The 27,815-nt window shown below is 35.7% G+C and overlaps 1 protein-coding gene across 8 annotated transcripts in view; it reads left to right on the top strand.

The window, feature by feature from the left end:
• Positions 1-27,815, top strand: part of EVI5 (ecotropic viral integration site 5) — a 204,061-nt gene that overhangs the window by 49,450 nt on the left and 126,796 nt on the right. For 5 of the 8 annotated variants that reach the window (XM_027114338.1, XM_027114337.1, XM_027114336.1 and 2 more), the window contains exons 2-6: positions 1,054-1,283; positions 21,096-21,285; positions 21,941-22,165; positions 22,985-23,059; positions 26,728-26,853. In XM_027114338.1, coding sequence (XP_026970139.1) covers positions 1,135-1,283; positions 21,096-21,285; positions 21,941-22,165; positions 22,985-23,059; positions 26,728-26,853 — 765 coding nt within the window. In that variant the 5' untranslated portion in view covers positions 1,054-1,134. The remainder of the gene's footprint in view (positions 1-1,053; positions 1,284-21,095; positions 21,286-21,940; positions 22,166-22,984; positions 23,060-26,727; positions 26,854-27,815) is intronic. The other 3 variants (XM_027114335.1, XM_027114339.1, XM_027114340.1) reach the window with 3 other exon arrangements.

The raw sequence follows: 27,815 nt of genomic DNA, 5'->3' as shown, positions 1-27,815 counted from the left end.
TCTGTTTCATAGATATGTTCATTTGTGTCATATTTTAGATTCCACATATAAGTGATATCATATGGTATTTGTTATTCTCTTTCTGACTTCACTTAATATGATAATCTGTAGCTGCATCCATGTTGCTGCAAATGGCATTATTTCATTCTTTTTATGGCTGAGTAGTATTCCATTGTATATATATACCACATCTTCTTTATCCATTCATCTGTCAGGGGACATTTAGGTTTCCATGTTGACTCTTATAATGAATTTTTTAAAAAAATTTTTATTGGAGTATGGTTGCTTTACAATGTTGTGTTATGGATTCTTAATTGTAGCCATTGGTAGGAAATGTCTACTGTTTCTAGGCATCCCATTCTACTTCTGACTAGTTCTAACTATTTGAAAATTGTACCTGAAACTCTCTTACTCTGTGAAATCAATCATTTATCATAATTTTGTTCTTCTAGCGCTAAATCCTCTTTAATAAAAATACTCTTTAGTGGTTTGAAGATACATCATGAGTCTCATTTCATCTTATTTATACTAAGCCCAGTTTTTGTTGAATTGTTGGTCATATAGGATTTCCCTGTCCTCATCACCTAATGGACATGTTTTAGTTCCTCGGCTTTCAAATGTTTTTGACTGTAACCCAAATAAAGAATATATTTCATATCCCAACTCAACATACATGTAGTATGTAGTTTTAATACATATATGCAACTGAGACAGAAATTTTATAAGACAACATACCTTTACATTGACACTTTCTGCTCTTTTTCATTTTGTAAGAACGGTGGTGTTACCTATTAAATTGATTTTATCACTCCCTGATGGATTTTAGCCTGTAGTTTGGAAAACATTGTTCTAATTTGTTCATGTCGCAGAACTGAAATAAGGAGTTTCCAAAAGCTGTATGTTAGGACAATCATTGCTAAAACAGGTTTTACCTTTATTAACTCAAAGAAAATATTCTGATGGTGGTTATAAAGTAAAACTAAACAGGATTATCAACTTCTTGGTAATGCATACAATACAGTTGACGTATGCAACTATTATTTTTATCCTTAGGTGGCGACAGACAAGGTTGCAGAAAAGTTGAGTTCTACTCTCTCATGGGTGAAGAACACAGTGTCACATACAGTCAGTCAGATGGCCAGTCAGGTGGCAAGTCCATCTGCTTCATTACACACTACATCCTCGTCTACCACACTGTCAACGCCAGCCCTTTCACCATCTTCCCCATCACAGTTGAGTCCAGACGACTTAGAACTCCTGGCTAAACTGGAGGAACAAAATAGGTAAGTGAGGTTGCTTGGGTTTTCTTTCTTTTAATTATCATACAAAGTCAACCATTCATATATGTATATATGCCATAATCAAAATTTTAAATATTTGTTCAAATTAAGAATGTTTAGGGGAGTTCCCTGGTGGCCTAGTGGTTAGGATTCTGGGCTTTCACTGCTGTGGCCCGGGTTCTAGTCCTGGTCAGGGAATGAGGTGCCGCAAGCTGTGTGGCGTGGCCAAAGAAAAAAGAATGTTTAGTTTTTGGCTCCTTGTTCATCAAAGCTACTTAACAAAAGTATTCAAGTCTTTTTTGGAGGAGTTGGTCTTAAAACTAAAGTTGGACTAAAATTTTCTTCTGCCTTGGATAGCTGTAGAGATTTGTTTTCTTAATATAGCAAATTATCTAAATTTTTCCTGAATTTTAGAAAAGGTTTTTAAGGCAAATAAAACTACCATTTTTGTTTTTTAAACTCTCTAAATAGTCCCCTTTGGTTAAGCTGTAGAATTATTTAATTTAGGATGGATATCTGATTTGTGATTTAGAGTGGGAAATCTCTTCATAAATTTATTCATGGAAGGCAAAGTATTCTTTTCTTTTAATGGTGTGATATAGAATACTTGTTTACTCTGTTATTAATGTGTACTGTGGACCCTGGGTACCCCTTCACTAATATTACTATCAGAAGTTCTCTAGGGCATCAGCTATTAAAGAGTTATTGGAAGAGCGTCCTTTTACGTTCAGTCAAGATATATACCACCACTGGCTTTAAGGGTAATAAGAGAGATAATTTCTAACAGCTCTTTTGATATACAATGTACATAATAAAGTACACATACTTAAGGTATACAATTTGATAAGTTTTGACATATGTATATATCTGTGAAATTATCAACCAAATCAAGAAAATGAACATATCTGTTATCTGCCTTTCTATCCCCAGATAGCCGTTGATTTGCCTTTTGTCACTGTAGATTAGTTTGCATTTTCTACAGTTTTATAGAAATAGAATCATACAGTATGTACTCCTTTTTAATGGGTTATTTCACTAGCATAATTTTTATGTTGTAGCACATATGAATACTTCATTCCTTTTTTTTGCTTAGTAGTATTCCATTGTATGGATATATCACAGTTTACCTACTCACCTGTTGTGAAATGCTATAAACATTTGTGTACAAACCTTTGTATAGATTTATGCTCTCATTTCTCCTGGGTAGATACCTAGGAATGGAATGGCTGGTTTATATGGTAGGTGTACATTTAATTGTCGAACTGTTTTCCAAAGGGCCTATAGTTTTCCACATTCTCATCATCAGTGTATGAACATTTCAGTTCTTCTACATCCTTACCAATGCTTGGTACAGTCTTTTAATTTTAGCCATTCTAATAGGTATTTGTATCTTGTGGTTTTAATTTTCATTTCCCTAATGGTGTTGAGCATCTTTTTATGTGCTTATTTGCCATTGATATGTCATCTTTGATTAAATGTCTGTCTGAAATTTTTGCCCATTTAAAAAAATTAGGTTGTTTGCTTTCTTATTATTGTGTTTTAAGAGTTCTTTATATATTTCAGGTGCAAGTCCTTTATCCATATATATGTTTTTCAAATTTTTTTTGCAGTCTGTGGCTTATGCTCTTAGCAATATCTTTTGAAGAGCAAAAGTTTTAAATTGTAATTAAGTCCAATTTGAAGTTGTTCTTTTATGGACTTTGCTTTTGATGGCTCAAGGTCACACAGGTAGACTCCTGTGTTAGAGAAGGTTTATATATATATATATTTTTTTTTTTGAGAAGGTTTATATTTTTAAGTTTCAGATTTACTGTCGTACATTTGAGTTAATTTATTTGTATGAAACAGAGCATAGATCAAAGTTCAGTTTTTGAATATGCATGTTTGTTTTTGTATTTGTTGAAAAGACTGTCCTTTCTCCACTTAATTACTTTTGCACTTTTGTCAAAAGTCAGTTGTCTGTATACGTTATGTGCTTATTTCTGGATTCTTTTTCTGTTCCACTGATCTATTTGTCTACTTTAATGTTAGTATGACACTGTCTTGATTATTGTAGCTTTCTAATAGGTCTTGAAATCAGATAGTGTTAATCCTCCATCTTTGTTCTTTTGACGATTTTTGCTGTTTATCATACCCTTGTGAATTTTACATGAAGTAATTTGTACAAAAATGCTTGCTGAGATTTTAATCAGAATGCTGTTGAATTCCTAACAGTATTGCCTTCCACCCATGAACACAATATATTTCTCATTTACTTATTACTTGTGCATGCTATTGTTTTTGTAAATTTAATTTTTGATTGTTCATTGCTACCATATAGAAATACAATCATTTTTCTTTTGTCATTCGTGTATCCTGCTGCCTTGATAAATTCACTTGTTCTGGTAGGTTTTGTTGTTTCTTTAGATTCCATTAGATTTTCTACATAGATGAGCATGTGGTCTGTGAATAAAAGCATGTTTGTGTCTTCCTTTACAATATGGATGCCTTTTATATCTTTTTCTTGCCTTATTGCAATTGACTAGTACCTCCAGTACAAATTTGAGTGTAAACGATGAACAGATAGCCTTGTTTTCCTGATCTTAAGGGGAAAGCATTAAATATGAAGTTAATTGTAGGTTTCTGTAGATGACTTTTATCAAATTGAAGAAGTTCCTTTTTATTTCTCATTTGCTGAGAGTTTATAAGAAACAGAAGTTGGATTTTGTCATATGCTTTTCCTGAATCTTTTGAAATGATTACATCGTTTTCCTCTTTTAGTTTAATATGGCAAATTACATTGATTTTTAAATGCTAAACCAACTTTGCATTCCTAGGATAAACCCCACTTAGTCATTATATACTGTCTTTATAAAGTATTGTTTACTGTCTTTATAAAATATTGTTGGATATGATGTGTTAAAATTTTGTGTGGAATTTTTGCATCTATTTTCAGGAGGGAAATTGGTCTGTAGTTGTCTTCCGACATCTTTGACCTTTATCTGTAATGTCTTGTGTCCTTGTAATGTCTTTGTGATCTTTCCTCTTTTCTAATATAAGTGTTTAGTGCTGTACGTTTCTCCTAAAGCTCTGCTTTAGCAACATCCCTTTAAATTTTATGGTCCTGAGTGTGGTCTGTTTTGATAAATATTTTATGTGCACTTGAGAAGATTGTGTATTTAGCTGTTGTTTGGTGGCGTATTCTATAAATGTTAATTGATTCAAATTGATTGATAGTGTTGTTCAAGTCTACTGTATCTTTGCTGGTTTTATGTTTACTTGTTGTATCAGATATTGATGTCAGATGTTGAGAGAAGAGTATTGAAACCTCCAACTATAATTGTGGATTTATTTCTGTTTAAATTTTATCAGTCTTTGTTTCATGTAACTTGAAGTTTTATTATTGTGTATATAAACGTTCAGAATTGTTATGTCCTGTTGTGAAATGCACTTATTATCCCTAGTAATATTGTTTGCTTAGAAATCTACTTTATCTCATCTAGTCACTGTAGCTTTCTTTTGAATAATGTTAAAATTTTATATATTTTTCCATTCTTTTATTCTATTTTTTTCTTTATCTTTAAAGTTTGTCAGTTAGCATATAGTGGCTCTTGCTTTTTAAAATACAATCTGACAATCTTTGCCTTTTAATTACAGTAATTAGATCACTTTTTAAAAAAATTATGACAAAATTTTATTTCTTGCTCACGTTAACGTTCATCCGAAACTGCAGGCTGAGTACATTTTTGCTGCACACTTCATTTCTGGAACAGTGACCAGCCCCTATGCAGGATAAACCAGACTCATGGCAAATAGTGGAAATATATCTTAAAACATCTGCTAGAGAGTGATACACATAACTTCAACTCACATTTTATTGGCCAAAGCAGATCACATACTCACACTCCTTATAGAGTGAAGTGAGGATTAGAATCTTCTTGCTGGATCTTAGAAAATACATGCTTATTATTATTTCAGCACCTTTTCCAGTATTTTTATTGTATTGTTATTGTGCTCTTAATTATTCACATACCATAAAATCCATCCCTTTAAAGTGTACAATTTAGTGGTATTTTTAGTATATTCACAGAGTTGTGCAAACATTACCACTATCCAATTTCAGAACGTTTTTATGACTCCCAAAAGAAACTTTGTACCCATTAGTCTCCCCTTTCCTCCCTCCTTCCAGCTGCTGGTAACCACTAATCTACTTTCTGTCTCCATGGATTTGCCTATTCTGGACATTTCATTGGTAGTCTTTTGTGACTAGCTTCTTTTACTTAACATAGTATTTTCTAGGTTTTGAGGAAAATAGATCATTTACATTTAATGTAATTCTTGATATGGTTATGTTTATATTTGTCATCTTGTTTTACTGTTCTTTATCTTTTAATTTTTCGGCCTTTTGACTGAATGAAATGTTCTTTATGATTCTGTTTTATCTTTTGTTGATTTATTGGCTATAACTGTTTTTTCTAATTTTTATTTTTTTAACATCTTTATTGGGGTATAATTGCTTTACAATGGTGTGTTAGTTTCTGCTTTATAACAAAGTGAATCAGTTATACATATACATATGTTCCCATATCTCTTCCCTCTTGCGGTTGCTTTATGGTTCATAGTATATATCCTTAACTAACTTAGCACGGTATGCCTTCAAGAGATCTCATACCATTTCACACGTAGTGTAAGAACTTAGAATAGTACATTTCCATTTCTCCTCTCCAATCCTTTGTGCTAGTTTTATCATGCATTTTGCTTTTGTATATGTTATAAACCCCATACTACATTATTATTTTTGCTTCAGTAGTCAATTATCTTTTAAATGAGATTGAAATAATAAGAAAAAATCTTATATTTGCCTACATAGCTTCCATTTCTGGTGCTCTTTGGTTCTTTTTTTTTTTTTTTTTGTGGTACGCGGGCCTCTCACTGCTGTGGCCTCTCCCGTTGCGGAGCACAGGCTCCGGACGTGCAGGCTCAGTGGCCATGGCTCACAGGCCCAGCCACTCCGCGGCATGTGGGATCTTCCCGGACCGGGGCACGAACCCGCGTCCCCTGCATCGGCAGGCGGACTCTCAACCACTGCACCACCAGGGAAGCCCTCTTTGGTTCTTTTTTAGCTCCAGATTTCCAACTGATAGAATTTTTCTTCTGTCTGGAGGACTTGCTTTTATATTTCATGTAGTGTGGGTTACTCCTGTATGTCTGAGTCTTCATTTTGCCTTTGATTTTTAAAAATATTTTTTCTGAGTATAGGACTCTAGGTTGACAGGGCTTTTTGTTTGTTTTTTTTGTTTGTTTTCCTTCAGTACTGTAATGTGTCATTGACTTCACTCTTGTATTGTTTACATCAGGAAATCTGATGCAATCCTTATCTTTGTTCCCGTGTATATAATGTGCCATTTTTCCTCTCTGTCTCCTTTTAGAGTTTTTCTTTATCCCTGGTTTTGTTAATTAATTAATTAATGTATTTATTTTTGGCTGCGTTGGGTCTTCATTGCTGCGCACAGGCTTTCTCTAGTTGTGGTGAGCAGGGGCTACTCTTTGTTGCGGTGCATGGGCTTCTCACTGCGGTGGCTTCTCTTGTTGTGGAGCATGGGCTCTAGGCTCCTGGGCTTCAGTAGTTGCGGCATGCAGTCTCAGTAGTTGTGGGTTGCAGGCTCTAGAGCGCAGGCTCAGTAGTTGTGGCACACGGGCTTAGTTGCTCTGCGGCATGTGGCATCTTCCTGGACCAGGACTCGAACCCGTGTCCCCTGCATTGGCAGGTAGACTCTTAATCACTGAGCCACACAGGGAAGTCCTTTATCCCTCGTTTTAAGCAGTGATTCTGAGGTGCCTTATTGTAGTTTTCTGCATGTTTCTTACTTTGGGGTTTTGTTGAACTTCTTGTAGACTTAATAATTTTCCTCAAATTTGGAAACTTTTCAACCATTTTATTTTTCAAAATTTTTTTGTGTGTGTGGTACGTGGGCCTCTCACTGTTGTGGCCTCTCCCGTTGCGGAGCACAGGCTCCAGACGTGCAGGTTCAGCAGCCATGGCTCACGGGCCTAGCCGCTCCGCTGCATGTGGGATCTTCCCGGACCGGGGCACGAACCCGTGTCCCCTGCATCGGCAGGCGGACTCTGAACCACTGCGCCACCAGGGAAGCCCCTTCAAATTTTTTTTGTTCCTTTCTCTCCTCCTCCTCAGTGACTCTAATTACACAAATATTAGGCCACTCGAAGTTGTTGCACAGCTCACTGATATCGTGTTCACTTTCTGGAAAATTTTTATCGCTTTGTATTCAAGTTCTCTGTATTGTGATCTGCCATGTCTAATTTGCCATTAATCCTATCCAGTGTGTTTTTCCATCTCTCACATTGTTCATCTCTAGAAGGTGGAGCTGAGTGTTGTTTGTCTTTACTTAAGTTTTGAATATACAGAAGTATAGTCTTAATAACTTTTAATGGCCTTGTCTGGTAGTTCTAACATTTCTATCAATACCAGTTTGCTTTTGATTAATTGCTTTTTCTTCTCATTGGTTATATTTTTCTGCTTCTTTGCATGCCTGATAATATTTGATTGGATGTCTCACATTGTGAATTTTACCTCACTTGGTTTGGCTTTTTTCCTATAAATATTCTTGAGCTTTGTTCAAGAATGCAGTTAAGTTACTTGGAAAGAATTTGCTCTGGAGTAGTGCACAGCCTAGGGCTATTATTCCCTCCTACTGAGGCACGACCCTTTTGTGTACTTTACCCAATATGCCTTGAAACAGGTTTTCCAGTCTGGCCGGTGGGGACAGATACCATTCCTGGCCCTGTGTGAATGGTGGCCACTGTTAAATCTAATCTTTTCTGGTGTTTTTTTCCCTCTAGCTTTGGGTAGTTTCCTTACATACATGTGCTGATCAGTTCCCAGCTGAATACTTAATGAGTATCCTCTGTCAATCTCTGAAGGTCTTGTTTGTGTACTTCTTACCTCTCTGATACTCTTTTCCTTGGACTCTAGCCACTTTGGTCTCCTCATGCTCTCAGCTCTGTCTACTCAATTGAGAAAGTTCACTAGGATCTGTTGAATTTTTCCTACGCATGCCAGAATCTGGAAACTCTCTCATGGGAGGTAAGATGGCAGTCATAGGTCTTACCTCACTTATCTCCTGAGTTTCAGAAATTGCTGTCCATTGTTGCCTGTTGGCCAAAGTCTTACATATTCTGAATATTAACTCTGCTCAGCTTTAAAAAAATTTATTGCTGAGGTAGTTGTTGAAATTTTTGCTTTCAAATGACCTGTCCTCAGGTTCGGTCCCTTTCTGTTGATATGGAGACAGAAAATAGAGACGTGAAAGAAATTACCTGGAAATAGAATTTACAAGCTAGTGATTTTGAACCTGGCCCAAATGAACAACTAGAAGAAGACCTAATGTTAGCCCATTCAAACCTGGCAATAGAAATTGTCCCCTTCTGATTATTGTTTCCTAGAAAGTGCTTTTAAAGGGTTGTCTTTGGCTCTCAGCATTTGATGGGTAAGATAGAAAGCTTGGTGTGCCACATGATGATAACTTTATGTGTGTTTTATGTGTGTATTGGTATTAACTTTGTGCCCCTTTGCTTATTACATTTGAAAGATTTAGAGCAAAGTCTTTTGGTTGAGGTTTTAGGAGGAGGTAGTTTTCTAGCATAATATGTAGATTGGCAAAGTTTCTTGGATAAGATGAATTTGGAAGAGGCTCATGAAAGAGCAAAGTGGAGTGTTGGGTTGTGTGAAGGCAGTTATGAGCAAATAGATGCTCACAGAAAACAAAGTGGCGGGGACTCTCAAAAGGAGGTGTATGGTGTGGAAAACTTAGTGGAATATAAAACCAGGGCAGGACTGGCAAAGTAAAACACTTACAGATGGTGCTAAAGGATGTAAAGAATTTATAAGTTTTGAATTGGTTCTTACATGGAAAAGTAGTTCGCACAAAAGATAACTTTGGCCCTGAGTTTGTAAGTGACCAAAGTTGAACTTATGGTTATGATCAATAATTACTGTATAACTAAAATATAGAAAACACCATATAAAAATTGTTGCAAGTGATGTGTGTATAGATGAACTTTTTCTCACGTAATTCACAATTTATTCCAGAATACTAGATGTGCTTGGCATATATCTTAACAATTAAATAATAATTGTTAGAATTGTTTAAAGATGTCTAGAAAAGAAATTTTGACAAGTAAGACTTCGAAGAAGTTAAAGAAGCAGAAGGTTTTCACCCTTTGTTCTTGTGTGGAATTACTCAAAACTTTGTACTTTTTTGAGTTCACATTTTGAGTCTCTCACTCTTTTTAAAAAAATCATTAAAACCCAGAATCCATGGGAAGGATTTATGTGTAGAGAATGGGTAAATGTAGCAATATTTTGTTTTGCCTTAGGAGAACAGTCCTGGTGGAAAAACACATCTTTCTGACTTTAATAAAGAATAAAATGACAAACACTAAGATCTAGCTCACCTTCCCCTGTTCTGCTCTAGTACCCCAGCAATGTATTAAGTCCAAGAAAAAATTGCAAGAATAATAAGCTAAATTTTCTCCGACCACTTCTGTGGTTTGTAATGTAGATATGCAAGTTATGTATCTAAAGTAAAAACTGAGACACAACTGTTACTTCTAACAGGTGAAATGCTTTTACTTAGGATGTTTTCTTCTCTTTTGCAAATGTAGATGAATCTCTTGTGTTGTTTAACCATCTTTGATTAAGAAAGTATAAAATACTTTGGCAGTATTTTAGAAAATTAAAATTGAAGAAACATGAAAATACCAAATTCTATAAAGAAACTGTTTTTCCTTCCCATAGTTTTGCTGCAGTTATCACTTTTTAAAAATCAGTGCATCTGGCAACCCCAGGAAGATGTGAAGAAATGGTTCAATACAATGTCAAAGATCTGTTTGATGAAAGTTAATTATTGATAGCCTTGAAGTTGAAATGGGACAGCTATTTTTTTTTCTGTGTTAAGTGTGTTTTTCATTTTAAAAATACAAAGGCTTTGGCTGAGATGAATTTAAGAAGGTAAGGTTCAAGTGTAATAGCAATGCATTTTAATTAAGGAGGGGAATAGTGCTAATTTAAATTTTAAACGGGCCATTATTTGTGTGGTTTAAAAGTTTGGCATTGCAACCATGTTTGTTTCCTTTTGCGTTCTGTTATTTAGAATCAGATTTTACTTTTTAGCAGATTTTGGGGAGTGAAATATGAGGATGAGGAAATGGTTCTTCTAAACTAAAGTAAATGTATTTTATTTATTTTTTAAAATATGGTAAGCAGGAATCTTTGAAACCTTAATTTATATATCTTTGTATCCTACCAATATCTAAGTCTACACTGTCGAATATGGAAGCCTTTAGCCATATGTGACAGTTGAGCTCCTGAAATGTTGCTGGTCTAAATTGTGGTGGGCTGTAAGAGTAAAATATACTCTAGATTTTGAAGAGCTGATTTTGGGGGGAAAAAAAATCTCATTAATTAAAAAATTTTGATTACATACTAAAAATATGTAATATTTTGACTATATTTGATAAAATAAATTATTAAAATTAATTGCAACTATTTCTTTATACTTTAAACTTGGCTATTAGAATATTTTAAATTATGTAGGGGCTTGCGTTATATTTCTATTGGACAGTGCTGATCTAGGTGATCTAACTTTTATGTTTCTAATTTTAGCACCACAGCATTACCTCAGTTTTCCTAAGGATACTCTCTATAACACAGCCATGAACATTTAAGGAAGTAGTAAAAAGCTTCTGAACAAAACATGTATTTTCAAGTCTTTGCGTTAAAAATTCATGTATTTTTAATCATAGGAGAAGCCTTTAGATCTTCACTCGAACTCTTTATTCTTTTTCTTTTCATAGGATTGTTTTAAATTTTTAATCGGTTATCTGATTTCCTGAGGAATTTGATGATATGATTAATTAAAAGAATTTATTGTACTATTTCTGTTGCAACTAGCTTAGCTTCAGTCTGCAGTGTCTATGCTTTCTGTCTGGAGTGTCTGCATAAAGCAATCAGTAAACCATCAGTTTCTTTTTTTAAATTTTTTTTTAACATCTTTATTGGATTATAATTGCTTTACAATGGTGTGTTAGTTTCTGCTTTATAACAAAGTGAATCAGCTATATATACATATATCCCCATATCTCCTCCCTCTTGCATCTCCTTCCCAGTTTCCCTATCCCACCCTTCTAGGTGGTCACAAAGCACTGAGCTGATCTCCCTGTGCTATGGGGCTGCTTCCCACTAGCTATCTATTTTACATTTGGTAGTATATATAAGTCCATGCCACTCTCTCACTTGGTCACAGCTTACCCTTCCCCTCCCCGTGTCCTCAAGTACATTCTCTACGTCTGCATCTTTATTCCTGTCCTGCCCCTAGGCTCTTCAGAACCTTTTTTTTTTTTTTTTTTTTTAGATTCCATATATATGTGTTAGCATACGGTATTTATTTTTCTCGTTCTGACTTACTTCACTCTGTATGACAGTCTCTAGGTCCATCCACCTCACTAAAAATAACTCAATTTCATTTCGCTTTATGGCTGAGTAATATTCCATTGTATATATGTGCCACATCTTCTTTATCCATTCATCTGTCGATGGACACTTAGGTGGCTTCCATATCCTGACTATTATAAATAGAGCTGCAGTGAACATTGTGGTACATGTTTCTTTTTGAATTATGGTTTTCTCAGGGTATATGCCCAGTAGTGGGATTGCTGGGTCATATGGTAATTCTATTTTTAGTTTTTTAGGGAACCTCCATACTGTTCTCTAATCCATGAATTTGGTAAAGTAGCAGAATACAAAATTAATGCACAGAAATCTCTTGCATTCCTATACACTAATGATGAAAAATCTGAAAGAGAAATTAAGGAAACACTCCCATTTCCCATTGCAACAAAAAGAATAAAATACCTAGGAATAAACCTACGTAAGGAGACAAAAGACCTGTATGCAGAAAACTATGAGACACTGATGAAAGAAATGAAAGATGATACAAACAGATGGATAGATATACCATGTTCTTGGATTGGAAGAATCAACATTGTGAAAGTGACTATACTACCCAAGGCAATCTACAGATACAGAGCAATCCCTATCAAACTACCAATGGCATTTTTCACAGAACTAGAACAAAAAATTTCACAATTTGTATGGAAACACAAAATATCCTGAACAGCCAGAGCAATCTTGAGAAAGAAAAACAGAGCTGGAGGAATCGGGATCCCAGACTTCAGACTATACCACAAAGCTGCAGTAATTAAGACAGTATGGTACTGGCATAAAAACAGAAAGATAGATGAGTGGAACAGGATAGAAAGCCCAGAGATAAACCCATGCACATATGGTCACCTTATTTTTGGTAAAGGAGGCAAGAATATACAATGGAGAAAAGACAGCCTCTTCAATAAGTGGTGCTGGGAAAACTGGACAGCTACATGTAAAAGAATGAAATTAGAACACTCCCTAACACCATACACAAAAATAAACTCAAAATGGATTAAAGACCTAAATGTAAGGCCAGACACTATCAAACTCTTAGAGGAAAACAGAGGCAGAACACTCTATGACATAAATCACAGCAAGATCCTTTTTGAACCACCTCGTAGAGAAATGGAAATAAAAACAAAAATAAACACATGGGACCTAATGAAACTTCAAAACTTTTGCACAGCAAAGGAAACCATAAACAAGAAAAAAGACAACCCTCAGCATGGGAGAAAATATTTGCAAATGAAGCAACTGACAAAGGATTAATCTCTAAAATTTACAAGCCTCTCATGCAGCTCAATATCAAAAAAACAAACAATGCAAACCAAAAATGGGTAGAAGACCTAAATAGACATCTCCCAAGAACATATACAGATTGCCAACCATCAGTTTCTGATCAGAATATTTGAGAGGGGGCTGCAAGACTCATGCATTCACCTTCTCTGAGATCTCATCTTAGGAAACAAAAGCCAAAGAAAACCCCTATGCTTTCAGAACTGGAGAGATTCTTGTCGTCTAGGCACCTCCCTCCTGAGTTGTCTCTGAATTGTTTCCTGTGCTAATTCCTTGTCTTTTCTCTTAATTGTCCCTTCTTGCTTCTCTTGTTCTGAGACTTGTATACGTGCTTGATGATGTTGCTGTGAAAGGGTGTGACTCCTGTGAGTCAGAAGTGTATTTTGTTGCTATTGATTTGCCTTTCTTTTAGCCAGCAAGCTGCTGTCTTTCTCCATGCAGTTTCATATCCTGTTTGTTTGGTGTAACATTACAAGAGTGTTTGACCCTATGTTTGAAAGGTTGCTCCCTCTGCAATAAAGTGCCAGTGTATTTAGCTTTCCACGTGTTTTTCTTGTATAGCAGTTTTCTTCCTTAGCTTTCTTAGATCTTTCCTTAGTTCTTAAAAATTAACTTAGCAGTTTACACATTCCCAAATGGCATGTTGACCTGTCATTTTTGTATCCTGCTCTCTTATTTCTGGTATCCATAGGAAAGCATTATACTGAGTACAGCAGGATATTCAAAAAGTTTGTCAAATAATTGCCCAGTTTCCATTTGTAGACTTTTCAACTTCTTGGCTTCTTATCTATGTGGGTAAGTCCCACAAGTACTTCATATTCCAAATAACCCAAAAGAGAACCCATTCTTTATCTTCTCCTCCTTTGTATTTTTCATAGTATTGTAGTAAGTAGAGGGTTTTTTTTCTTTCATGTTTGTCAAATATGTCCTGCTATACATAAGGTACTTTTTTTTTTTCATGTACCCATCATTGAAGTGCACAGAGTACCATTTTTCTCAGATAGGTGACCCCTTGGTGAGGTGAAGGTTCACTTCTCAGTAGCAGGAATATGGTGAAGGTAATCTCTCTAAAATAAGACCCAAAGACCCTGATTACTCTCTTTGTTGGCATATTCCCTTGTTCTCACTTTAGTCCCTAGTCCTGTCTATTAGGGTACTGGAAATGCTTTCTCTCTGCCAAGTATTCTAAGCTTCTGCAAGCAAACAATCCTAGACTTTTTCCATCCTTGATACTATTTGAAGTCCAACTGATAATTGGCTTTAGCACCTCCACCTCAGATAATGTGGAGCTGTAGCCATTTTGAATGCTGCCCTTAGAGCTGGAGGTACAGAAATTTGGAATTGCTTAGCTAGGAGACTGAGGACTATGTATTTATTCCCCAGTCAGTAGAGATTCAACTCTGATGTCTTAGTCTGGCATTCTAGGAGGATGAATAAATTTGGGCCTCTGAATTATTGTATAGCAGCAGGCCACACATACCTATGGGGAATGCCTTTCATTATAGTGTACAATATTCCTACCAGGCCAATATTCTTTTCCTTAATTTGATAAATTTCTTCTTGTATTAGTCATAAGGAAATTATGTTGGGGTGGGAAGGTAGTTTCCTTTTTTTTTTTTTTTAAAATTACAGTAGGGGCTTCCCTGGTGGCGCAGTGGTTGAGAGTCCGCCTGCCGATGCAGGGGACACGGGTTCGTGCCCCAGTCTGGGAGGATCCCACGTGCCGCGGAGCGGCTGGGCCCGTGAGCCATGGCCGCTGGGCCTGTGCGTCCGGAGCCTGTGCTCCGCAATGGGAGAGGCCACAGCAGTGAGAGGCCCGCGTAGTGCAAAAAAAAAAAAAAAAAAAAAAAAAAATTACAGTAAATCCATGCAAGGCAGTGAACCCATGTGCTTTGGGAAGAGGAAGATAACTGAATAAGTTTTGAATAGACTTCTCACTAGCCCATGGATCATGAGTAATGTTGTTGTATTACCACTTTCTCAGTTGCCAGGCTAAAGTCTTTGGAAACTGTTGGCATTTTCAGGCATTGTGCCTCTACTGCCATGTCAAGAGTATTTTAATTGAATTTAAACTAGGTGGCAACCTGTCTAGCAGTCTTCCTGAGGTGGTTTTTTTTTTTTTTAATCACTGCTTTTAGGAAAAAGAAATAAAAATATCTGATTTTAATTACACATTCTGTAAGGTCTACATATTCTTAATTAGTATGTAAATTCTTCTACATACCATGACTAAGTAGCTACTGGGGAGAGACTTGATAGTATCAATTCAAATGTTACTTCTTTTGGAAAATGTTAGCGGTCTCTCAGAAGGATTTCATTATATCCATAGCACTGGAAAAAAATTATAAAATTTTTCCTTAGAAAATTCTAAATTTTGATAGAGTGACCAACAAATTTGAAAAAAGAGAAAGGAAGTCGTGTTCATATTTCCCTTTCTTTATGAAATAGATACACTTAATATATCAAAAACAGTTACTGTTTTTTGTGATAGTAATAGTCATGGTTTTTAAAACAATTCTGAAGGGCTTCTAGTAATAAAAAGCAGTAGTTTCTCACCTAATTCTCACTACCCCTAATGTCATTAACCAGAGACAGTATTTTTAATACATTTTTATAAAGTTGATGTATAAGTTGCAACAGAGAAATGCACAGTTCTTAAGTGTACAGTTAGAGCTTTGATAGATGTATACACCTGTGTATAACCCACAGACCATTAACACGGAGACAATTTCTGTCATCTTAGAATATTCATTTGTGCCCTTTTTAGCAACCCCACCACCTGAAACTTTTCATCTGATTTTTATTGCCATGGATATATTTCATTTGTTCTTTTTTCGATATAACAGCATTTGGGGGCTATAATTCATATACTGCAATTCACACATATGAAGTGTACAATTGAGTGTTTTTTCATGTATTCACAGAGTTGTGCAACCAATCACCACAATCAATTTTAGAACATTTTCATCACCCCCCAAAGAAACTTTGTATCCATTAGCAGCCACTGCCCATTCCTTCTTGTTCCCCTTACTCCCACTCCAGTCCTCAGCAGCATCTAATCTACTTTCTGAATTCTAGCTATTTCCTATAAATTGAATCATACAATATGTTTCCTTTTGTGACTGGTTCTTTCACTTAGCATAGTGTTTTCAAGGTTCATCCATGTTGTAACATGTATCACTACTTCATTTATTTTCAAGACTGAATGATATTACACCTTATGGATATACCAGTGTTTTTATTCATTCAGCACTTGATGGACATTTGGATTGTTTCCACTTTTTGGCTATTATGGATAATGCTGCCATGAACATTCGTTGTATAAGTTTTGTGTGGACATAGATTTTCATTTCTCTTGAATATATACCTAAGAGTAGAATGGCTGATTCGTATGGTAATTCTTTGTTTAACCATTTAAGGAATTGCCAGACTATTTCCCGAAGTGGTTTTAACCACTTTATATTCCCATCAGTAGTGTCTGAGGGTTCCTGTGTCTCCATATCTTCACCAACACTTATTATTTGTCTTCTTGATTATAGCCATACTAGTGGTTGTGAAGTGGTGTGTTGTTATGGTTTTGATTGGCATATCCCTAATCATTAGTGATGTTGAGCATCTTTTTATGTGTTTATTGGCCATTTCTATATCTTTGGAGAATTGTCTTTTCTTATTCTGCGCCCGTTTTTATTTATTTTTTATTTTTTTAAATGATTGCTTTATTTTTAAAAAATTAATTAATTTTTGCCTGCCTTGGGTCTTCGTTGCCACGCACAGGCTTTCTCTAGTTGTGGCAAGCAGCGGCTACTCTTTGTTGCGGAGCATGGGCTCTAGGTTCACGGGCTTCTGTAGTTGTGGCACACAGGCTCAGTAGTTGTGGCTTGCGGGCTCTAGAGTGCAGGCTCAGTAGTTGCGGTGCACAGGCTTAGTTGCTCCGCAGCATGTGGGATCTTCCAGGGATTGAACTCGTGGCCCCTGCACTGGCAGGTGGATTCTCAACCACAGTGCCACCAGGGAAGTCCCTGTGCCCATTTTTAAATTGGTTTGTTTGTCTTTTTCTTATTGAGTTGTAAGAGTTATCTATGTAGTCTAGATAGAAGACTCATGGGTTACAAATATTTTTCCCATTCTGTGGGTTTTCTTTCCACTTTCTTTTATTTTTTATTATTTTTATGTATTTAGTTTTTGAATTTTTAATTTATTTTTATTTATTTATTATTTTTGGCTGTGTTGGGTCTTCGTTGCTGCGCGCGGGCTTTCTCTTGTTGCGGCGAGCGGGGGCTACTCTTTGTTGCGGTGCCTGGGCTTCTCATTGCGGTGGCTTCTCTAGTTGCAGTGCATGGGCTCTAGGCACGCGGGCTTCAGTAGATGCAGCGCGTGGGCTCAGCAATTGTGGCTTATGGGCTCTAGAGCACAGGCTCAGCAGTTGTGGCGCACGGGCTTAGTCGCTCCACAGCATGTGGGATCCTCTCGGTCCAGGGCTTAAACCCGTGTCCCCTGCATTGGCAGGCGGATTCTTAACCACTGCACCACCAGGGAAGTCCCTCTTTTCACTTCCTTGATGGCATCCAGTGAGGTACAAAACATTTAAAATTTTGATGAGTCCAATTTATACATATTCTTTATTGTTACTTGTTCTTTTGGTGTCATGTTTAGGAAGGCTTTTCTTCTACAATCTGTGAAGGCTTGTTCTTGAACTTCTTATAAGTAGAATCATATAGCATGTACTTGTTTGCATCAGGCTTCTTTCACCTAATGTTTATAAGATTCATGTATGTATCAAAGTTTGTTTCTTTTTATTGCTGAATAGTGTTGCAGTGAATATATATGCAGTGAATGAATATATCACAATTTGATTATTTTTCTGGATATTGGGGTTGTTTCTGGGCTTTGGCTAGAAATAAAGCTCTTCTGAACTTTCAATTGCAAGTCTTTTTGTGGATGTAGGTTTTCATTTCTCTTGCTGTGTCATATAAAAATGTGTTTAACTTTGTAAAGAATTGCCAAACAGTTCTTCAAAGTGGTTGAACTCTTACATACTTCTGACATGGTTATATGAAAGTCACAACTGCTCCCATCTTTAGTAACACTTGGTATGGCCAGTCTTTAGAATTGTAGCCATTCTAATGTGTACATAGTGTGGTTTTAACCTGGGTTTCCCTGGTGACTAAGGATGTTGAATGTTTTTCAGTTGCTTATTGACTACTTGACTATTTTGTTTTGGAAAGTGTCAGTTTAAGTCTCTTACTCATTTTTTAAAAAATGTGTTGTTTGCCTTCTTAATTATCAATTTTAAGTGTTCTTCATGTACTCTGGATACCAGTCCTTTTTGTCAGATGCATATGTTAAGGATTTTTTTTTTTCAGTTTGTGACGTACCTTTTCATTTTCTTAAAACAGAGCTTTTTGAAGTCCAATTTAGTATTTTTTTAATCAGATTTTTCCTTTAATGTTAGTGTTTCCTTGTGTCCCATTAACAAATTTTGCCTATTCCAAGGTTGTGAAGACTTTTTCCTGTTTTCTTCTAGGAGTTATATAGTTTTAGGTTTTATATTCAGGCCTATTGTCCATTTTGAGTCATTTTTTTTTAATATGTGAATTAAGGCAGAGACAATATAATGTAATGTCTTTACTTGGAATATTTCATTTGTAAATGTTTTTCACAGTTTTGTATATTTGTTTATGTTACTTATTTCATTGTCCTCTGAAGGTGAACTGCTTAACCCTTTTCTCTAATCTGCCCATGGATTCACTTGGCTTTCCTGCTTATACTTAAAGTTACAACGTGGGGATCTCTGAGACCCTTCTGACTCTTAAAAGAAAAAATAAAAGAAAACTTCTATTTGGGTACTTTTTCATCTATACTTTCATTATATCTCAAATTTATGTTTAGCTTAGGAAATACCATTATTTTCTTTTTAACTGCGTGTCTCTTTGTTAATGGTAGTGGTGCAATTTAATTATTTGGCATATAGCAAGCATTCAGTGAATAAGTGAAATGAAGAACTTAGGTTCAGGTTATTTCTGTAAAGTTTGTTTCTGTATTCCATTTATAATTCTTAAGGTTTAGAGTCATACATAAAATTACTTAAATACATACACTAATTTTTTCATAAGATATATTATGGACTTACTAAAATAACATGGGAAAAATAGTATTTAAAGCAAAACATCATTAATTAGTTTTTTCTTTTTTTATATAAATTTATTTTATTTATTTATTTTTGGCTGCATTGGGTCTTCGTTGCTGCATGCCGGCTTTCTCTAGTTGCGGCAAGCGGGGGCTACTCTTCCTTGCGGTGGGCGGGTTTCTCATTGTGGTGGCTTCTCTTGTTGCAGAGCATGGGCTCTAGGCGCGCGGGCTTCAGTAGTCGTGGCTCGCGGGCTGTAGAGCGCAGGCTCAGTAGTTGTGGAGCACGGACTTAATTTCTCTGCGGCATGCGGGATCTTCCTGGACCAGGGCTCAAACCCATGTCCCCTGCATTGGCAGGCGGATTCTTAACCAGTGTGCTGCCAGGGAAAAGTCCTAATTAGTTTTTTCAGATAAAGAATATTTATAGCAAAGAGTTGACCCTGAATTTGGCTGTTTTGTAAGTTTTTCTGTTCTTAGAAATATTGGGGACATTTTATTTAATTTATTGTTGCCGTAAAAAATGTATTAAATTATCCCATGAATAAGGATAGAATGAGTACAGTTTATATTACTGTGTTATTGAATATGACTATCTGGTATTTGACAGTATTTTTTAATATGGGGATTTTGATTTTATTTCGATTCAGTCAGTGTTCAGTATACTTTGTATTGAGCTAAATACAAAGATGATATAAAGGGATGTAAAGTTAAGCAAGATATAAATATGGCTCACAAAGGGTGTTTTTATAATCTGCTTGGTATAATTTGACTCATATGTTTCTTTTCTTAATTATTTTTTATATGTCATAAATTAGTATTGGGAGTATTTCTTGCCTAAGCAGATGATTTTCTGAAGGAGTTACTGGAAGTAAATAGTAGCCATGTTAAATACCTAAATAGATGTTTTAATAATCTATTGAATGACATGTAATTTACATCTTTATAACGATAGAGCCACATTTTTCCAGCCTTTTTTTTTAATAGCCTGTGTACATGTGAAAGAAATAATGGATTTGATGTTGTAATGAGTCATGGAATGGATCTCTGAAATTATATTAACCCATCATTCTACAGATAAGGAAGAGGCCTTAAACAGGGCCTTAAGAGTAAAGACGTTTCAGTTTAAAAGTGCAAGTCTAATGATAAATGACAGCTGTTAGTTGGCCTGAGTTTTTGGGAGATAGTAGGGATTATGGAGAGTTAGTGGATTAAAGTCCTTTCTCATTTAAAGGGAGAAGCTCCTATTCTGCTACATCCTGTTGTTTCTGTTTAGGAATGTGGGCCTAGTCCCTATCTTTTTATTTTTCAAGAGAGTCCAGAATTGTAAATAAATATAAATATATGTGTATATAAACAGATAAATGAAATCTTCTAATTTTAGTTTTAGTAATTATTCAGTTTTTTACTCAAACATTGCATGGGCCAAACAAAACACTTTTTGTTTGGGCAGGTTAGTTATGCATCGGTAAAAGCAAAATGAAAAAAGACTAGGGATTTGATTAATTTGTGTGTCTGCCTTACTTTTTTAGCCCTAGACACATTGTAAACATGATAGGGTTAGTTCTTTCATAGAATTGGTTATACCTCTTCCAAGTAATTTTTTTTTCCTGAAGCCCTCCCAATCACTTTTCTCACCAGAAGATTTCTTTTAATTTTTAGTGGTGATGAAGGGAAATTATGAGAGGACTAATAGTAAAATATTTAACATAATTTACTATTTCAAATTTTGAAATTGTATGCTTAGTAGAAAAAATACAGCAGTTAATTTTATAGATGCTGACCAAATATTATTGAAATTATATATATTTTAAAACCATGGCTAAATTGCAGTAGTGAAGCTCTTAAGTATCATCATGTCATCTAGTGTCACGTGAGATGTTGAGCAATTTTTAATTATGTTTTAGATTGTTAGAAACAGATAGTAAATCTTTAAGATCTGTAAATGGATCAAGAAGAAACAGTGGCTCCTCCCTTGTATCAAGTTCATCAGCCTCCAGCAACCTCAGTCACCTTGAAGAAGACTCTTGGATTCTTTGGGGAAGAATTGTTAATGAATGGGAAGATGTGCGCAAAAAGAAGGAAAAGCAAGTTAAGGTATTCATATTCTTTGCTTAAGTCCTTCCTCTTATCCGAAAGGGCATGAGGCATCAATTAATAGAGGATTAAAAAAAATCAGATTCAATACTTCCCAAGTGCTATGATGAAGAGGTCTGCTTTATATATTTGTGCCCATAGAAGTTTTGGTTTGTAGCTATCAATTGTTATAGAGGTCTCCTAATTGTAGAAATATATAGCTGAAAATTATTTTAGATATTAAATTCTCTTATTTTATAGATTCAGAAATGGAAGTTGTGACATCCTATATCCTTCAGTTACCAGTATTTTACTTTTTTTATTTTAAAACATAAAACAGCCCTTTGAAAGATGATGGTTACAGTGCCATCATTCACAGCTCTGCAGATTATCAGGTCCTTAATACCTTTAGAGGCCATACTCTGAGTGAAATGACAAGAATTTATCTGTGGCATTGTTGTCCCTCTGATCAGAACAGAATATACCCGTATCTTAGCCAAATCGTAGCCTTGGTTAAAAAGTTCCCTAGTCTTATTTTTATAAAAGTAGCTTTGTGAATTATAAATTTGAGAAAGTCATCTATTCTACTCCAACCTCCAATAAGTCTTCTTTGGCTTTCAAGGTAGGAAGCCTAAATAAGTCACTTAAACATTTTTATTTTTATTTTTATTTGTAGGAACTTGTTCGTAAAGGGATACCCCATCATTTTAGAGCAATAGTTTGGCAACTTTTGTGCAGTGCACAAAGTATGCCAATTAAGGATCAGTATTCAGAACTCCTGAAAATGACCTCACCTTGTGAAAAATTGATCCGAAGGGACATTGCTAGAACTTATCCTGAACACAATTTTTTTAAGGAAAAAGATAGTCTTGGACAGGAGGTTTTGTTTAATGTAATGAAGGTAAGTTCTATTTATTCATTTTTTGAGATGAAATGAATTCTCAGGAGGTTGAAATTAAACATTTCTCATAATGAAGTATGAACTCTCACCCCAGTAATCAGTTGCTTTGGCAATAAATTTGACTTTAGCATAATTTTGGCTTTAATTCTGATGCTAGATTATTGTCTAGTTTGGAGAACTCTTAGAAAATTCCTCACATTGCTTGGTATCAGTTGACTGAAATCAAATAACCTATAAATCACTATACATACCATAGAGAATATCTTCCATGAGAATGAATAATTCACCTTCTATGAGTCACAATCTGGGAGCAAATTTTTCGCTTGCTGTGGCCAGCATTGCTAAGAGCTCTTAGCCCTTAAAAGTGTGTGCCATTGTAATTTTTTCTCCAATGTTGCCTTTTCCCTTTGCATAATTCCTTTTCCTTCTAGCTACCTCCATGAAATGTTGATTTCTTGTTAAATCATTTCAATTTTGTCAGTGCTTCGCCTTCATCCTACTCTAGTTTTGATCTTTGTCAGATATATATTTTTAATGATTTTTAAGCTTTGTCACTTTCCTGAGTACAGATTCCTTTATTTTCTTGTCCTTAGGAGTTGTCAGTTCCTAATTGGGAAATCATCAAAATAAAATTTTATGTGGTAAATCATTTGCTTTTAAAATACTTACAGGATAGGGTAACATCTACAATAAAGCAAGCAAGAGCTTCTCTAAAAAAAATGGTCTTTAATCCACCTTCTTACTGTCTTTAGGCTTTTAGAGAAGGAAGGTATGATAAATCATGTGAAAGTATTTTGAACAACATTTTTTACTTTTTAGGCATATTCTTTAGTGGATCGTGAGGTTGGTTACTGTCAAGGAAGTGCTTTTATAGTTGGATTGTTGCTTATGCAGGTAAGTTAGTATAAGTATTAAATGTCCAATTAAGTTCTTTATTAAAGTTGGAGAACTTAAATATCATCCTTGTTTTAGTAAGTAGATATTGGGTATTTCCCCCTAAACATAGTCTAAATAGGAACATTTAGTTTGCATTTTAAAATATTAAAAGTATTGAAAATAACATACAGTAGATATCCTGCCACTAAATCAAATTTCACCTTATCTACATTTGGACCATAATATTCTCTAAAGCCTGTATCTACTTTTAAATCTTAACTTATATGTCAATATTTAATGACGAATAATCTTTTCTCAGCCAAGGAGGACTGATTAAAGTGTTGGTATGAAAATCTTATTTATGGAACTTCCCTGGCAGGTTCTATCGCTGGTTGGGGAACTAAGATCGCACATGCTGCGCGGCGCAGCCACAAAAAAAAAAAAAAAAGAAAGAAAGAAAAGAAAAGAAAAGAAAATCTTATTTATCATGTACAACGTCTTTGGAAATTTATACAGTAATTTTATTTGTCACAGAGCTGAGGGCTTGTTATGCCTGTTTTACTATAGGCTCTATAATAGAGGTACTCAGTCACTTTTACTGCCCTGGGGATATAACATGTATTTCCATTGGCAGTGACTTATTTTGGGTGGGGTGTTTTCAGAAGTCAAGGACAGGGACAATCAGTCATAACTTTGAAGGGAAATAGCACGTTGTCTTACCTCTCCAGCCTTATTGAAATTAAAAAAAAAAGTCTATCATACTCTATATTTAGTCTCAGACTAAAATATGATCTGAAAAGAAACCTTGGAGATAACTTCATTTGATCATGTGGGCTTGTTTTTGCAACTCAGTTCTGCACTGAGTTCAGAACTCAGTGATTCTTATTAACTCAGTGTCATAGAGAAAGTATGTAGAAACACATTGCTGTAAGACTCAAGTGTGCAGATTTCTTTATCATAAAAGGAATGACTATAAAACAACTGGGTGATTGTTCTTCATATTTATATTTTACTTGGTGTCACACTTTTTCATTTTGTGACTATCGTTTCAATCTTTTTGAGAGGGACCCAGTGATAGTATTTTTTCTACCTCCTTTTGGTCTTTTATTCAATCATTTCAACTTATTTTTTAAAATATCACCATTTTTAAAACCTTCTCCCAATTTCTATATCAGTGCTATTGTGGAGGAGAGAGGGAATGAATTATTTGATATGTTCAGAGGAGAAGAAGTTCTTACAAGGCAGAAAAGGGAGAGAAATTGACTCATTCTCACTGTGACTGGAGTTGAGGGGTGGAGGGAAAAGTGGAAAGCGGAAGGTAGTTGTGGGAGATGAGTTTGGAGAAGTAGTAAGGGGCCACATCATGTAGGACCTTGTAAGCATTTTGACTTTTACTGAGGATATGGGGAGGCACTAGATTGTTTTGAGCAGTGGAGTGATGTGATCTGATTCATACTTTAAAAGTATCACTCTGGGATTTGAACCTCAGGTGGTGTGGCCCTAGAGCCTGCACTAGTAACTACCTGCCAGGATCATTGGAGGAAAGGAGTCAAAGATCTGCTAGGCCAGGGAATTAATCCTCATGAAAATGAATGGAGTTTGGGGTTGGGGGTTGTTCCAGAGGTTTGTAGATGGTGCAAGAAAGAGGAGTAAAGGGCAATATCTGCTGGTATATGTTTCAGAGAGAAGGGGCAGTTAATGCAATGGCAGTGAGGCATTGAGGTCCAAGGAGGGACATAAACCTCTCTACCCCAGGCCTCTTCCAGTGCTCTGGGAGAGAAAACAGCCACCTCAGGAGAGAGCCAGGTTTCGGTGTTGAAGTATTCTTCGGGGGAATCAGGTTTCACTTAGAGAAAGACAGTGAAAGAACATTTGGTAAACAGATTGAGGGTATAGGTAGGATATTTTGTTGATGGCGTATTATCAAGTTCAGAAAGTACTGTGGAAAAGGTTTCGGGAATTTTGGAAATGGTGTTAAATTATGGGAGCAATAGAACCAAACACATGGGATGAGAGTTCTGGGAGGTATGGTTTCTTGCAGTAACTGATATAAAAATCAGTGGGGCTATAAACCTTGACAGGATTAATAAGGATGGTCTCTAAGGCAAAACTGTGGCTATGTGTTTTGGGAGGAAGGAAGGAAGTATGGGTTTTGCCAAGAATAACTCTTGGCTCCTGTCCATGGCTGTGTCAAGGCCAGGAAAAGTGTATTGTTAATAAAAGTAGTCTTCAGTAAGAAGAGTGCCTAGAGACCCTTTGAGGTTTCGTCTTTTGAAACACACTGGTATAATGTGAGTGAATGAACATTAGAAAATTTTATTTTAAGAAAAGCCACACAGGGGAATTCCCTGGCCCTCCAGTGGTTAGGACTCCACGCTTCCACTGCAGGGGGCATGCGTTCCATCCCTGGTTGGGGAACTAAGATCCCTGCATGCCATGTGGCAGGCCAAAAAAAAAAAAAAGACCACAAAATAATTTGTATAAGTGTTACGTGCCTACATATTCTTATTACAGAGCTTTTACGTTCATTATCTTAGTTGATATGATTATCTAGTGAGTTACACATAAAATGTGAAATTGGAACCTTTAAAACTCTAATTACAGGTTTTTTTAAAACTTATTTTACAAGTTCTTTTAACACTTACGCCATATTGTTTCTGCTTGGAACCCTTGAAAGGCTTCCTATCTCACTTAAGGTAAAAGTCCACATCCTTACAGTGGCTTCTAAAATCCTATGTAATTTGGTACCCTTTATTTCTCCTCCATAACCATACTTTCATTTGTAACATTACTACTAATTTAGTAGTCCCCTATTTGTTGTTCCTTGAGCATGCCAATTGTGATTCCATTTCAAGACCTTTGTATTATTCTTCCAGGACTGTTCTTTCTTCAGTTGTTCCCTTACTGCAGTATTTTGCTCAAATGTTACCTTATCAAGACCTGACCTATCTATATATAAATAGCAGTGTAGCTCCCCGGGATTCCCTCTTGCTCTACTTTGTTTTATTTCCATAGCACTTCTCACCATCTGACATATATATTAATTGATTTATTCCATGTATTATCTGTCTCCCCCAACTAGAAGGTTCAGTCTGCTTGAGGGTAGATACTGTTTATTTTGTTCACTGGTTTATACTCAGAGAGAGAAGTATCTGGCTTTAAATGAATATTTGTTGGTTGAATTCATGAGTAAGGCAAGTGAGGCAGCTGGTCTCAGAGGCTGTAAGATTTGTCTAACTTCTCATTGTTGGTGATAGAATGGGAAATTAGAAGCTTCTGATTTCTAGTCCATTGCTCTTAATATTGTACCACATGGCACTCAGGATTGACATATATACACTACCATGTGTAAAATAGCTAGTGGGTACATGCTATAACGCACAGGAAGCTAAGATCGGTGCTCTGTGACAACCTAGATGGGTGGGGTGATGGGGGGGATGGGTGGGAGGGAGGTCCAAGAGGGAGGGGATATATATATACACATATAGCCGATTCACTTCATTGTACAGCAGAAACTAACACAACATTGTAAAGCAATTATGCTCCAGTAGAAGAAAAAGTTAATGACAATAAAAACCAAAATAACAACATTGTTTATAGTTGGATGGGTACTTAGTTTAAATGTGTTTAGCTTATTTGCATATCACAGAACATTAACCTATGTTGCTTTTTTCCTCCTAATGCAGATGCCAGAAGAAGAAGCTTTCTGTGTATTTGTTAAATTAATGCAAGATTATAGACTTCGTGAACTTTTTAAACCAACTATGGCAGAATTAGGCCTTTGTATGTACCAGTTTGAATGCATGATACAGGTAAAAGTGTAGTGTTAATCAAAAACATATTGCCTTTATATTTTTTGTCATCTTGGTTTGAGTGACAACTAAGCAAATTTAATGTTAAAAGCATTAAAGCAATAGAAAAAAAAAACAGTGTTTTAATCACATCATCATTTGTTCAGTTAATCCACAGTTTAGACCTACTTCTCAGTTAGGTGCTGTCTGCAGGTAGATCACAGTCTGGAACTTGACTAGTTCTTATATTCAGACCTTAAGCATTTGTGCCAAATATAGTATATCATAACCTAGATGCATGAATTTCTTTATTATGCCATATTGTATCCTATTATTTTACGTAGACTTTGCTCTCTTACAGAAGCCCATGACATTTGGACACTGATATCAATTCATTTCCTTTGAGACTATCTCTCTTATCTCTTTCAGTCCTCTCCCCTGCCTTTCCCTTTTCATCACTTTTTTTTGCTAGCCTGTAATCTTTTAAAAAATATATTGTTTCTATCCTTTTGTGTTACTAGTTTAAGAGTCAGAGTCTTAGTGACTGTGTGAGGGTGAAGAGGAGGAAGAGAGGAATCAAAACCAAGTAAAAAATACCTTTGGGGGCTTCCCTGGTGGCGCAGTGGTTGAGATTCTGCCTGCCGATGCAGGGAACACGGGTTCGTGCCCCGGTCCGGGAAGATCCCATGTGCCGCGGAGCGGCTGGGCCTGTGAGCCATGGCCGCTGGGCCTGCGTGTCCGGAGCCTGTGCTCTGCAGTGGGAGAGGCCACAACAGTGAGAGGCCCGCATACCGCAAATAAAAAAAGAAAAGAAAAAAAATTTTTGGAAATATTATAGTTTATAGAAAAGTATAGAAAATATCAGATACCCATGTACCCACAAATAAGATTAAAGAAATATAAAATTTTTACTTATTTATTGTAATTTTTCTTTTTATTAATAAATCATTAAAAAGTTCCAACTTTTTTTTTTTTTTTTTTTT

The sequence above is a fragment of the Aethalodelphis obliquidens genome, unplaced genomic scaffold (genome assembly GCF_003676395.1).
Source record: "Aethalodelphis obliquidens isolate GAN/ISIS:26980383/991018 unplaced genomic scaffold, ASM367639v1 scaffold13, whole genome shotgun sequence".
NCBI classification, from domain to species: Eukaryota; Metazoa; Chordata; class Mammalia; order Artiodactyla; family Delphinidae; genus Aethalodelphis; species Aethalodelphis obliquidens.
This window is presented reverse-complemented; position numbering and strand designations above follow the sequence as displayed.